Source organism: Panthera uncia, chromosome C2 (genome assembly GCF_023721935.1).
Source record: "Panthera uncia isolate 11264 chromosome C2, Puncia_PCG_1.0, whole genome shotgun sequence".
In the NCBI taxonomy this organism is placed as follows: domain Eukaryota; kingdom Metazoa; phylum Chordata; class Mammalia; order Carnivora; family Felidae; genus Panthera; species Panthera uncia.
The window spans coordinates 44,046,640-44,060,525 of NC_064810.1; the positions used below are offsets into that span (position 1 = coordinate 44,046,640).

The 13,886-nt window shown below is 32.2% G+C and overlaps 1 protein-coding gene across 1 annotated transcript in view; it reads left to right on the top strand.

Moving 5' to 3' along the window:
* EPHA6 (EPH receptor A6) overlaps positions 1-13,886 on the top strand; it is an 867,771-nt gene that overhangs the window by 63,617 nt on the left and 790,268 nt on the right. The window contains exon 2 of the mRNA XM_049628043.1: positions 10,454-10,518. Within this exon, the coding sequence (XP_049484000.1) occupies positions 10,454-10,518 (65 nt within the window). The remainder of the gene's footprint in view (positions 1-10,453; positions 10,519-13,886) is intronic.

The window sequence follows — 13,886 nt, forward strand, 5'->3', positions numbered from 1 at the left end:
TTATTTTTCTTCACATTTTTCCTGCCCATTTCTCTCATTACAGACTTTTCTCTTCCACAAGCAATACTACTTACTAAAATTCTCAGTACAATTCAATTTAGTGATTCACGAGACAACACACATTCCTTAGGCAGTCAAGGATGGTGAAATTATGGGAAAAGGGTTAAAAATTACATTTTATTTAAATTATTCTTTTACAGCATCTCTCCCAAAATATATATTATTATATGAACAGATTATCAAGTTTTATGACATGACAATCATGTTTTATAAGCAGTTGACTGTTTAAGTGTTCATGGATGGTTTAGTTAGCTGCTTTAGAGGAGTCTTCAATTGGCAATTTGGCTGTACCTTTTTTAGAAACTAAAGCGAGTATGGATAATATTTCTGTAAGCAGCTGGAGGGAGTAGATGGGGAAATCTAAGGAAGAAAATAAAAACATTTCTCTTAGCTTTCTCTTGAAGAAGACTCTTCAAGTAATCAATTAATAAGAGAAACTCAAAGGGCAAAGAAGAGACAATCATGACCCATGACACGAAAAGCAAACTTTTGTTTGTTACTCTTGTTTTTACATGCTAAGTCATACATGCTACCCTGGAAGAGTGGCTAAGACCAGAGTCTGTCAAGAGCCAGGTTAGAGTGGATACTAAAGCTTAGGGAATTACTTGGTTTATGGCAGAGCAATTCCCAACAGTTGGTAGAATAAGAATTATGACTTGGCTAAGTTTACACAAGCACATCATATATTCTAAACAGAGGGTAATTTATTTGAATATGGTAGAAGTTGGAGTTTTACACTTGATCTTAGCCAAAAGGCCAACAAGCAATTAGAAATTGGAGTTTTAGGAATTCTTTTGCAATATAGTTCTATGAGAAATTGCTTATGCCGTGTGATTTTAGCTATGCCATGGAAGAGTCCCAAGTTCATTGTCACCCAAAAGGTGCTGTAATCAATTCAAATTTAAGTTGGATAAATAAATAATGTAGGAAGGGATAAGGGGAAATGAGTATTCATAAGCACATTTGTGTGCTATTTTACTTAAGATGTTTTCTTGATATGATGAATGTGTTCAGTGGGGCAACAGATTAGAAGGGATAATTTGAACATTGTGCACTGTGAGAGATGAGATTAGATGCACAGAGTTTGGACTGAGAGCAAGCAGCCTAAGGATACTCTTTGATGAAAGGGTAGGGGTAGGGCTGGAGCAGGGAAAAGGACTCCAAAAGGTATGAAAATGTTTGTCTTCTGACAATCCATTCTGTGCTCAAAACAAATGCCTACTTTAACTATATTTTTCCAAAGACCACTTTGTCCCTTAACCACTTCTTAGAGAGATCATATGTGAGCCTTCTCCCTTACAAAGTAAGCACAATGACTATATAAATTTTGTCCAGTGCCTGCCTTCCCACTAATCCTGCACTATTTTTTCAGTAGTTGGTTAAAAATGTTTCCTCGAAGGCATGAGTTTTTTGTGCATGCTCCTTCTACTCATCTGTTCCTTTGTTCATTCATTCATTCATTCATTCATTTTATTCAACAAATACATGCGTGCGCGCACACACACACAGACCCTGCCCTTGCGGAGCTCATACTATATTGGGAGAACTAATTTTTAAATTGATACTGATAATTATGTCTTGATTTGGCCATAATTTTAATGGAAAAAATGAGAATATTGTCCTTTCACCGTTGTCTAATATGTATATTTTTCAAAATTTTAACAATACAATTAAGATTTTTACTGGATAATTTTTTAAAGCTGATGACTTAAGCTTGGGTTAGTAAATGTTTACTTATAGTAGTGTGTAGTTTAATTTTTTAAATTCGTACTCTAAGTAAAACACTATCTCTTCTGAGAAATTTAGCAGATATTTCTTGTTCAGGATTGTTTTGAAGAGTATTCTTCAGGTAGAAAATTACTATTTCCCTTACTGTTGACTACTGGGATATATTTCTACAATCTATTCATTGTTTGGCACTTCTGTAGAAAGTGAGATAAGTTGTCCAATTATAGTTTATGGAGATGTTGATTTGCTATTGGATGTTTGCCCTTTTGGAACAACAATTTAATTCTACACATTCTACTAAATAGCTGCCGCCTTTTCTGCACCTTCTGAATAAGGGCATTTTAAGCCTTTTTGCTATTTACATGTTTGAATAAACTATGGCATGTGAGTTGACACAAAAATCCTAACAATGGGAGTGAAAAACATGACATCAGGTATACTCCTTGCGGCTATACATAGTATCCTATAAACTTTCTGTAGTCTGTAATAGCTAATACAGCCTCTGGAATATAACAGCCTCAATAAATGTTTGTTGAAATAATATCAAAATGTCTTAAAGTAAAATCAAGTAACATTTTTATGACTATATGTCCTAATGAAGGAGGTTAAAAATGTTTTACATTATGTCTGTGTAAATGAAATGGAGAAAAAAACCAATATTGCAAAGGGGAAAAACAAAAACAAAAACAAAAATTCCTTTCCATTTTCCAGGGGAAAAATAAAACTCTGTTTTACTCATATAATTTTTTCTTAGATTCTAGTAAAGGTCATTTTTTCCTTCTCAGTGCAAAGCTACTCTTGTTTCTTTTTAAAGTAAGGGTTTCAATACTTTATTTAGACTGTTCTTCCATTATGTAGAAGTGGCTTTACATTATTTTATTGTAGATAAGACTTTCAAAAAGTATTCATAATCTATTTTGACCAGAGCTAATAAAATAATATTTAAGTGCATTTCAAACCTTGAGTTTCATAATATTCTTCCAAAAAAAAATAGAAAGTGTCCAAAGCCCATGGAAGACAAGTGAAAAATATAAGAAAGGAAAGCACTAGAAAGCACTAGAAAGAAGCATCTCTGATGCTGTGTAAGTGATGGGGAGAATATTTAGTGGTTTGGGCTAACTGGAGTATATATAGTAAATGTTGTGAGTTTCTGTGACAGATGAGAAGATCAACAACATTTATTAAATGTATGGCTAGCAAATCTAAAACCAAAGCCAAATAGTCTTTTCTACTATTTAATCCCTATGTAATTGAAAAAAAAATGGAAATAATACAGGTCCTAAACAAAGCTACTTAGTTGATTTATAGATCAAAGTGATGAAGATGTCAAAATGGAAGAATTATATTTGCTGTTGATTAGGAATCTGTCAAATTTCTTTTCCTTTTTTTTAATTCATAGAAATAACTAAACAACTTGATGGGGAAAGCAGGACTTGTGAGGTGACTCATTGATAAGTCTTAATGACCTTGCTCAGGAGCCTAGGAGTAAACCTGTCATTTGGTGACCTTGTCATGGATCAGATCTATACTTGGGTTCTCCTTGGGTCTTTGGGGTAAACTAGCCCATCTGAATGGCAGGCATTAAAAATTATTTAAGACTAAAGCAAATAAAGCTGTGTCAAGCAGGATAACAGTATAGTTCTTTTGAGCAAAATAGGTGTGGAAGTGATAAGGATGAACACTACTAGTTATATTTTTAATCAAATACTATTGATAAAGTTTTCACTGGCAGTACTTGACTCTGAGGTATAACTTGCCTTCTATACAGCAAACTGGCTTGAATTTTTTTTTGCTCTTTTCTCTATTTAAGGTAATAATGAAGGAATAATTTCTCTGATTATTAGAGCTTATTTTTCCATCATAACTAAAAAAAACAAACAAAAAAGTGATCTGTTTTCCAGAAGGGACAGAGGCAGAGAGATTTGAACATGCTTTCTAAAAAAGATAACATTTTCTGGAAGAGTAGGAAGTTGAAGGGTATGAATTCAAAAGTTCTAGGCTTGACTTCATCCTATAAATTTGAGAAAGGTGCTTAATATCAGTATGTTCATGTTATCTTTCAGATAGGATTTTCAAACTCTCACATCGGGTAGAAAAAACAATCATGAATAATACATATATTAAAAACAGTTATAGGGGCGCCTGGGTGGCTCAGTTGGTTGAGTGTCCAACTTTGGCTCAGGTCATCATCTCACAGTTAGTGGGTTCGAGCCCTGCATCAGGCTCTGTGCCGATGTCTTGCTCAGAGCCTGGAGCCTGCTTCAGATTCAGTGTCTCCTTCTCTCTCTGCCCCTCCCCCGATCATGCTTTGTCTCACTGTTTCTCAACACTAAATAAATGTAAAAACAAACAAACAAACAAACAAAACCAAACAGGCAGGTAACCACAGAATTAAGAAAGGCATGACAAAACAAAATGCTGTAAGTACACCTAATGAACAAATAATTGTTCTCAGTTTCTAGACAAAAGTAGTTTTGTTAGTTTTAAGAAGGAATGATTCTCTTTGGAAAATGTTGGCTTAAAATAATACCAATACACAAAGGGACATAGGAGTAAACTTAATAATCCTACATTTATTTAAATCAATCTGTGGTTGATTTTTAGAAATTAAATATTGATTTTGACTCTATGTGAGGGTAGATACCCATTGTATACAGATCTGGAAGTTACAGCTGTGATTTTTGTCAATCAGAAATATACGATTATGCCAAAACTGGTAGTTAATGTAGTAATCTGAATGTCAGTTTAAAGCAGGATGTAAACAGGATGACGTTCAAATAGACTAGTGCTAATATACACACAGATATATATGCATGTTTATCTATAATTCAAAGTATTCTCTGACTGTATTATATTTGGTCATGATGTCAGAAGTATTCCTTTTGTTTATTTACTAGTTTGTTTGGAGCTATGGGGGGTTGTAGGGTATGTTACAGTCAGTGGAACATGACTGGAATTTACTATGAAAAGCCTCTACTACTATGTTACTAAAAAACTTAGTAACTTATGTTACCTTTCTGGGCTCTATTTGTAAAATAAGACTCTAAATTGAAGATTATAAGAAGAAATTCCTTTTTCTTTTTCTCATAAAGTCTATTGGAGAAAATCCCAAACTTGTGTTTACTGGTATCTGAACTTTAAAAAATACTGATAAATATTTGGACTCAATTCACATGCCATTAACTTGAATTTTTACAAAAAAATTATCCTAAAAGAATAGCTTAGTGGGTTGATTGATCTCTTCTTTGCCTAATTTGTCAAAATGGCATACAAATAAAATCTCCTCCTTTTTTATTGTACAGTTGGAGTAAAGATGATCTAGCATATATGATAAACCTGTATGCTAATTGCTTTAAAACTAATATCTTAAATTCATTAAAAGGGATGTAGATAAAGACTTGATAAATTATTTAAGGCAAAACTTAGCATTGAGCTTTTTTATCTTGGATACTCATCAGTCTCATTTAATTCAGTATTATCAACCTTGCCTTTATCATTTCATATCTTCTTTTAGAACATAATGAAATTTTCTTAAAACTTCCAAAATAATGAGTAAAGGGAGTACTAAAAATTAAGAGATATTTTCAGACAGAAATACAATATGCTGGAAATTTATTTCTGAAGGTTAATAGGAAAATTGCATGTGGTATAGCAAATATATTCTATGCATTATGTTGCTTATTAAACAAAATACACATATTTTCAAAACTTTGGTACCACCAACCTAGTCCTACTTCCATTTATTTTTGACTTATCCAACTTCTCATTATGATGTGAATAAATAATTATATTTTCATATGTACTCCTTACATAAATAATAAGTATTGTGCTATATTTAAAAGCTTGCAGTTAAATTAAAAATAAAAAAAGTATTGACTTTTTACTGAGTTTATGTCGACATCGTGGTTTTTTCCCTGTTTAAGTTTACAGTATTTTTACACTCTGGTAGGAACTGGATAACTCTTGTTTAAAACCAGCAGGAGGAGCTCTCACCTTGCTGGGTTCAATGCAATTAGTGAGCCTGAAAAACCTGAATTTGTGGGGTTTTTACATATAAAACAAATAGTAAAATTTAAACATTTATCACGTTTCATGGTATTAAAAATCTCAAAACTCCTTAGTTTTATTTTAGTATCAGTTTATCATTCACTTGTCAGGAATGCAAATTTGGAATTTTACTGTTCTTATGAATTTTTAAAAGGTATGATTGCAGTTTAAAGAGGAAAACAGAGCAATAATATAAATCTTGTTTCTTAAAGCTAATCTGAAATAAAAAAATTCTAAGGATTTACACTTTTGTAGGTATACATATTTTCCTTTTTTGTTTGTTTTGAAATTAGTATACTTCACAGTTTACAAATGCTAATTATCGAAAACCAAGCAGCCTAACATTTTAGAAAGTATATTTATATCAACTAATCAATTAATTAATTTTCCAGTCTGTGAAAAATAAATCTCTATTGGTAGACTTCAATATTAAGGATTTTTGAACACTCTGCTCCAGTAAACCTCTTGACTTAAATGGCATGATTTGTAGGTAGTACTAGTGAATTTTCTGTAGAAACTATTCATGAAAAACTAGGATAAAAACTTACAAAGATTTGGGTGACTGGGTGGTTCAGTTGGTTAAGCATCTGACTCTTGATCTCGGCTCAGGTTATGATCTCACTGTTCCTGAGCCTGAGCTCTGTGTTGAGCTATATTGGGCTCTGCACTGAATATGGAGCCTGCTTGGGATTTTCTCTCTCTCCCTCTCTCTCTCTCTGCTCCTCCCCTGCTCTCTCTTTCTCACTCTCTAAAAAGTAATCAATAAATTAAAAAAAAAAAAAAAACTTACAAAGTTTTTGGATCAGCAAAAGAAATAGTGATGTTTTTCTGCATCTACAGAAATAAAAGAGAGGGAGGCAGACAAAGAAACAGACTCTTAACTATAGGGAACAAATTGATGGTTACCAGGAGAACTGGGGATGGGGATGGGTTAAATAGGTGATGGGGATGAAGGTGTACTTGTAATGAGCACTGGAAGTGTTGAATCACTGTATTGTATACCTGAAACTAATATTATGCTATATGTTAACTAACTGAAATTTAAATAAAAACTGTAAAAAAAAGGTAAGAAAAACACTTAAAATTGAAAGACTTTAAGTGTTTTACAAAGGACATTCTAACATCACTGTCCTTGATTTGAATCCAAATCTGTCAGTTTGTGATATAAAGGAAAATTACTTAACCTTTTTGAGGCTCAGTATTCTCATTTGTAAATTGAGCATTTAGAAAAAGACACACCTTCTAGGACGATGTGGAGATTACTTGAGGAAGAAAATACATAGAAACTTCTTCCAACAGTGACTGTGAATTAGTATCATTATTTTTCTAGCCTTCAGGGAAATAATGATGTATTTAAAAAATATAAATGTTCTAGATGAGGGGTACCTGGGTGGCTCAGTTGGTTGAGCGGCCGACTTCGGCTCAGGTCATGATCTCGCAGTCCGTGGGTCCGAGCCCCGCGTCGGGCTCTGTGCTGACAGCTCAGAGCCTGGAGCCTGTTTTGGATTCTGTGTCTCCCTCTCTCTGACCCTCCCCTGTTCATGCTCTGTCTCTCCCTGTCTCAAAAATAAATAAAACGTTTAAAAAAATTAAAAAAAATGTTCTAGATGAGTAACATTAAACTTTTGTGTATCCCAAAGTGCATACTGGTAGTAAATACTTCTGAATTCTTTATAATAGTGTATATCAAAAATGAAAGCAACTTTCATTTGATAATGAGATAAACTTACAGCTTTGAATATTATTATAATGATAATCTTTAGCTTCTTTCTCTAATAAATGAGATTATTTTTGTTATACTGAATGAACCCAAATGACATCAAATATCATTTTATGTATTTGTGTGTGTGTATGAGAATGAATGTATGTATATGTGTGTGTTTGTGTGAATATGTATGTATCATCCTTGTATCATCCTTAGTGTACTTTCTTTTACTTCCAGGCTTCTTAGAAATATATGTTAATATGGAGTAGATGAAACTATAAAGAAATCCTTTTAAAAAGCTTTAGCCCTTTGTGTGTCTTTTTTTTCTCTTTAGGTGATGTTTGCAGCCATTGAAAACCATTAGCTAAGTCTATTAATTCATTAGGGGTTAGAAAACGGTATAGCCTAGTTCAGCCATTCCTTCTTTATTTATTAACTGAACTACTTCAATAAGAGCAATGTTCCTTCTTTAACTGTTTTTTTATTCATAAGTAGTTTATATAGCAAAATCAAAATAAGGGTGCCTGGGTGGCTCAATTGGTTGAGTGTCCAATTCTTGGTATCAGCTCAGGTCATGGTCCCAGGATCATGGGATCAAGCCCTGTGTGGGGCTGTGTGCTGAGCATGGAGCCTGCTTAAGATTCTCTCTCCTGCTCTTTCACTCTCCCCCACTCATGTGTGTGTATGCACTCTCTCTCAAATAAAAAATAAAGAAACAAAGAAAAAACAAAATAAAATGTTTTATTGTTTTCATATTAGTTACCAGTTTTTAAAATAATGGTGTCCTAGTATTCTATAAAAGTTGTCAGTAGGTATATTTTATCATTATGAATGCATGGATTTGAGCATATTTGTGAAGTCCCTATAGTCATTAACCTTGTATATGATCAGATTATCCATTTTTGGCCAGTAGAAGCCTATCCAGGTTGGTTCCCAAGTCTTTTTGACACAACTCTAGTAAAACATTGATATCTTCCTTGATTTCTGTATAAGCATTACAAAACATCACTAATGAAGTAATTTTACAAAAAAAATAAAAATAAATTGAACTTCAGTCTGATCAAGTTACTAAATATATCTACCAATTTAAAGAATATAAAGGGAATGGGGGGCATGTTCAATGATATCTTACAATTAGAAAAATCTAGAATGTAGGACAAAATAACCTTTTTTTTTCCAGTAAATTTGATTTCAAGTAATGAAAAAGATAACTGGCCAGGCATTAAGGAAATATATTAAAACAACGAGATACCATTATACACCTGTTGGAATGCCTTAAAAAAGACCTGGACAATACCAAGTCCTGCTGAGGATGTGAAGCAACTGGAAAACTGGTATTCTGCTAATGGGAATTTGAAACATCATAGCCATTTTGTAGTACAGTTGGACAGTGTCTTCAAAATGAGGATTCTCCATAAACCCAGGAATCCCTATTTACCATGAAGAAATGAAGGCATAGGGTCATATAAAAACCTGTACATAAAAGTTTATAGTGGCTTTATTTATAATGTCCCCAACGGGAAATAGCTCACATTTCCATCAAGTAGGGAATTCCATACAATAGGATACTTTTCAACAATAAAAAGGAACTATTGATACATGCAGCAACATAGATGAATCTCAAATGCGTTATGCTACAAGAAAGAACCAGTCTTGAAAGACCCCATGCTATACTATTTCATTCATTTGACATTTTGGGAAAGGCAAAATCATAGGGACAGAAGTTAGATTAGTAGTTGCCAGGGACTGGGCTGTGGAAGGGATTAGCCATATTGGATAACAAAGGAAGTTTTGGGGGTGATGGAAATATTCCATAGCTTGACTGTAGCAGTGGTTACATGGATGTGGGTGTTTGTCACAATTCATAGAAATGTACATTTAGAAAGGGTAAATTTATTGTAAGTAAATCATACCTCAATAAATCTAACAAAAAAAGTTAATGGGATAAAGTGTAGATTAAAAAACAAAAGTAGATTGTCAACTCAGTGTAATGAATAGGACTTATTTAGAGCTTGATTTTTCTATTCAAGTAAGTAGAGACAATAGGGATATTAAACACTGGATATTTGATGGCATTAAGGAATTACTACTTATAGTAATGAATTAAGTTACTGTAGCTATATAAAGAGGAGTCTTTATCTTAGAAATATATACTTAAATTTTTATGGATATTACTGGAATTTGCTTCAAAGAAATCCTGCAGTGGGAGAGAGTAGATAAAAACATGTGGATGAAGTAAGATTGGCTATAAATTGGTAATTATTGAATCTGGATGATGAGTACATGAGGGTTCATTTTACTGTTTTCTCTCCATTCTAAAATATGTTTGAGAATTTTCCACAATAAAATTTAAATAATTGACGCTTAGTTCTACAAACGTATGTTTAATGAATTGATTTAAACAGTACTGAAAGAATATTCTGCAATGACTAATGTTACTCTGTCAAGGCTGTGTCCCTGAAATAGCTCCCACTATGGGAACAGTAGGCAGAGCTCATATTCTGAGAATAGGGGAGGGGGGTGGGGGGATGAGGAGCCTACAGTTGCCTGAGTCCAGCTCGAGGGTCAAATGACAGTCACATCCTCTTGATTACCTCCTTCAACACTTGTCAGTTTTAAAAGTCAGCTATTAAAAATAACTTAATTCTGTTATTCAGTTATCTGCCTTATTTAGCATTGTTAAACACAAATTACATGTTTTGGAAATAAGTTAGGACTACTTTATGTTATTATTAATATTATTATATATTAGAATTTAGTATACATAGTTAATTTTAAAGTAAGTAATACAACTTATAAAAGCTAATGCAATGAATAATAGTAAAGGTAGTTGACATTAATGATTTAAATAACATATTTTTTTCATCAATTGAGATATTCATGTAAGTTTTTTTTTTTTTAATTTAATTCCAGTTGTGTTGCTTGATACAACAACTGTGCTGGGAGAGCTAGGATGGAAAACATATCCATTAAATGGGGTAAGTTTAATTATGTTTTTAAAACTTTCATCCTTACTAGGTTTTAGAATTTGTTATAATAGTTAAAGGAACAGTGAATTTTGGCTCTAGTTACCATGAATTTTAGCACATAACTAAAATCTCTTAGAAAAGATTAAAATACAATTAGAATTGGTAACCAATGAGAATGATGTATAAAAATATTTGCTTTTCTTTAAATTATCATTATTCTTTAATACAGTGTTTATATAATATTAGACTGTCTCCCCTATAAATATTTTTTTCATAGAAAAAAATTCTATGTATAAGAGGTTTTTGTATATAGGTTTATTAAATTTGGTAACCTCAGTGAGTATTTGTCCATAAACAAACTTTAGATTGTTATAAAAGAAGTGGATTTTACAGATATTAACAATTTATTTTTTATTAAAACATATGAGTATAACAAACCAGTGTATGTTTTTGAACTTGACCAAAAGAAACATTATGATTAGGTTTTGTTACCTGAGAGTAGTTGCTTTTGAAAGGCATGTGTAATTTAAAGATGTGTAATTTACAAACTAATTTTTCAAGTCCTGATATCACTTTAGCTGTGGTTATAATGGACTTTTTATGTGGTTTAATATATTTTGCACATTTTCACATTGCAATGTGTTTCTACTTCTTTTTTAATTTTCACTCTTATGTGGATCCTGACAAACTTAATAGAAGACCATGGGGTAGGGGAAGGAAAAAAAAAAGTTAGAGAGGGAGGGAGCCAAACCATAGGAGACTCTTAAAAACTGAGAATAAACTGAGGGTTGATGGGGGCGTGGGAGGAAGGGGAAAGTGGGTGATGGGCATTGAGGAGGGCACCCGTTGGGTTGAGCACTGGGTGTTGTATGAAAACCAATTTGACAATAAATTCCATATTAAAAAATTGTTTCAAGTAAAAATAAAAGGATGGTTTGTGAAGCTTTTTGTATAGATTTTGCCGAATTAAGGAAAATTTATAGTAATGGAGGTAGTCAACAGTTATTCAGGTGTACTTGGGTTAGCTTTTCTTCCTTTTTTTATAAATTGTATTTTTCTCATTCATCAGATTCTTAGTTGATACTTTTATATTGTTTTTTTTTCCATTACATCTGCAAATTTAAATTTGAAAGGAGAAGTTGACTGAAAAATGTTTTCTTTTTAGAATCATTCAAATATTGCTGTTTGAATTTGACTTTTTATATAAATAGTCATTAAATGTGTATTTTCAAGTATACATTTCTGTAAAGAGTTAACTTTTCTGTCTGTTCAGCAGGCTTTTTGTTTCCTTAGATTTGTTTGCTTTACAGACTGATTTTATTTTTTTGAAATTTTCCTTTTATTTTCATAGAGCTCTCATCAAACCATTCCTGAAAATATATCTTTGAAACTATATTTGTACATTCATCATCTTATTTTTAGTAAACATCAATATTTATTGATTGTATTAAACATGTTAAATTTATTAGTTACTTTCAAGGAATGAATGATTTTTTTTTCTAAAATACCCCTCCAAGATATATACATATCTGTGTTCTCAGTGTACAAAGTAATTTATAAGAACGTATAAATCCTTAAAAAGTTTATAAGAATTATTTTTCCATTGTTGAAAAAATATGACAAAAAGTTTAGTGATTATATTATCACTCACCTCATGGAGTCATAGCCAAAGAATCCTTTGAGGAACAGCAGTTACACCCCTGCTGTCGTGATTGTATTTGTCTTGATCAGGCTGTTTCAAAACAAACTGGTAATGAGGAGACACAGGGACTTAGTGAGTTACAAGTAAACTTACTGTAAAGAACTATTGTTCTTACAATGATCTTGTCATAGGTGTTATGAAAGTGAGATTTTTTTTCTACTATATCTAGTTTATTAGTTTCGAAGAGAAAGGGCAGAACTGTCTGAAAAGTAATGCTTACTCCATAGTTTTCTATTTGCAGACACTGCACTAAGAATTTTACATTTTATTTCCATAGTAGCCTTATGAGGTATATCTGAGTTCTGGTTCCCAGTTGGAGAAACCTCTTCTTAAAGAGAGTAAGGAACAAAAAATACCAACAAGTTATAGGCTAAATCGTGACTGATGGGATTTATTTCAAAATAAATTATTTCTACTAAAGCCTATATCTTTATCATGGCACTGGTAACAGAGAGGAGCATTGGAAACTTCATGAAAGGCCGATTAATTATGTTGATATTTGCATAATTGATTCAGATTTCTTTTCTCCCCTTGCCAAACATAGTAGTTGACTGAGATGAACATTTTGGACACCAGCCATGGATTTGCAGGAGGAAAGAGAGAAAGGAGAGGAAGGAGACAACAGTAGAAAATATGTATGATAGAATAAGGTGGAAAAGGGAGAAATGGTTAACATTTATCAGGCATTTACCATATGCTAGGCTTTGTTCAAAGAAGTTTATTCACATGAGTCCTAGAAATCAAGAATCATTTTACCCTATTGAAACATACGGAAATTGAGACTCAGGTACATTAAATAACCTTTACAAGGTCACAGAGCTAGGAATTAGTGCAGTGAAAATTCTAAGCCAAACAGATCCTAATTTTTAACACATATATGTGCTTCTTATTTCCTTTAAGATTCTACCTTGTAAATATAAAGACCAGTGACCAATATGTATAAACTACAGAGGGAAAGGTAACACAAGGATTCAGGCATTAACACATAAATTGAATACTCAATTGCCTTGGAATGTCACTGTTGGGATGATCTATATTACTTTTAGATTATCCCTCAAATAATAATGCATATATGGAAAGTGAAAGCAGTAGGAATAATTGAAAATGAGAGTATATGGACATAGTTTATAATAGGTGCATGAATTAGAGGAAACAGGTTAATCAAGGGATACAATAAAATGGATAGATGACTTAAGTAAGTTTTAAAGAAAATATATAGCTTCAATTTCTCTTTTAATGAAGGGTGTATATTACTGACAAGAATGGAGTTTACTTAATGCTCTTGATAGGTAAAAACAAGTAAGGAAATAATCAAGAAGGATGAAGAACTTTGAAAAAGGCTACTAAAGATGGCAAGAGTGAAAATCATTTAGACATCAGTAATAGTCAAATAATTAAAAGCCTATAGAAACCGTTAATCAATTTATAACATTTAAACTACCATTTATATCTGTATATTAAAATTATATCTATTTGAAATTGTATGACTTTTTTTCAGGTTGTCACATTTATTGAGCCATGCTAATATGAATGGTCATTTTAACTAAAATTGACTTTTTTCACTAAACTTGACTACTTAAGTTGATTTTACAAATGTGCCACAGGTAGAAAAGACAGCTAGATGTTAAATTGGGTAATTTTATGATATCAAGTATAATTGGTATTTCTCTAAATG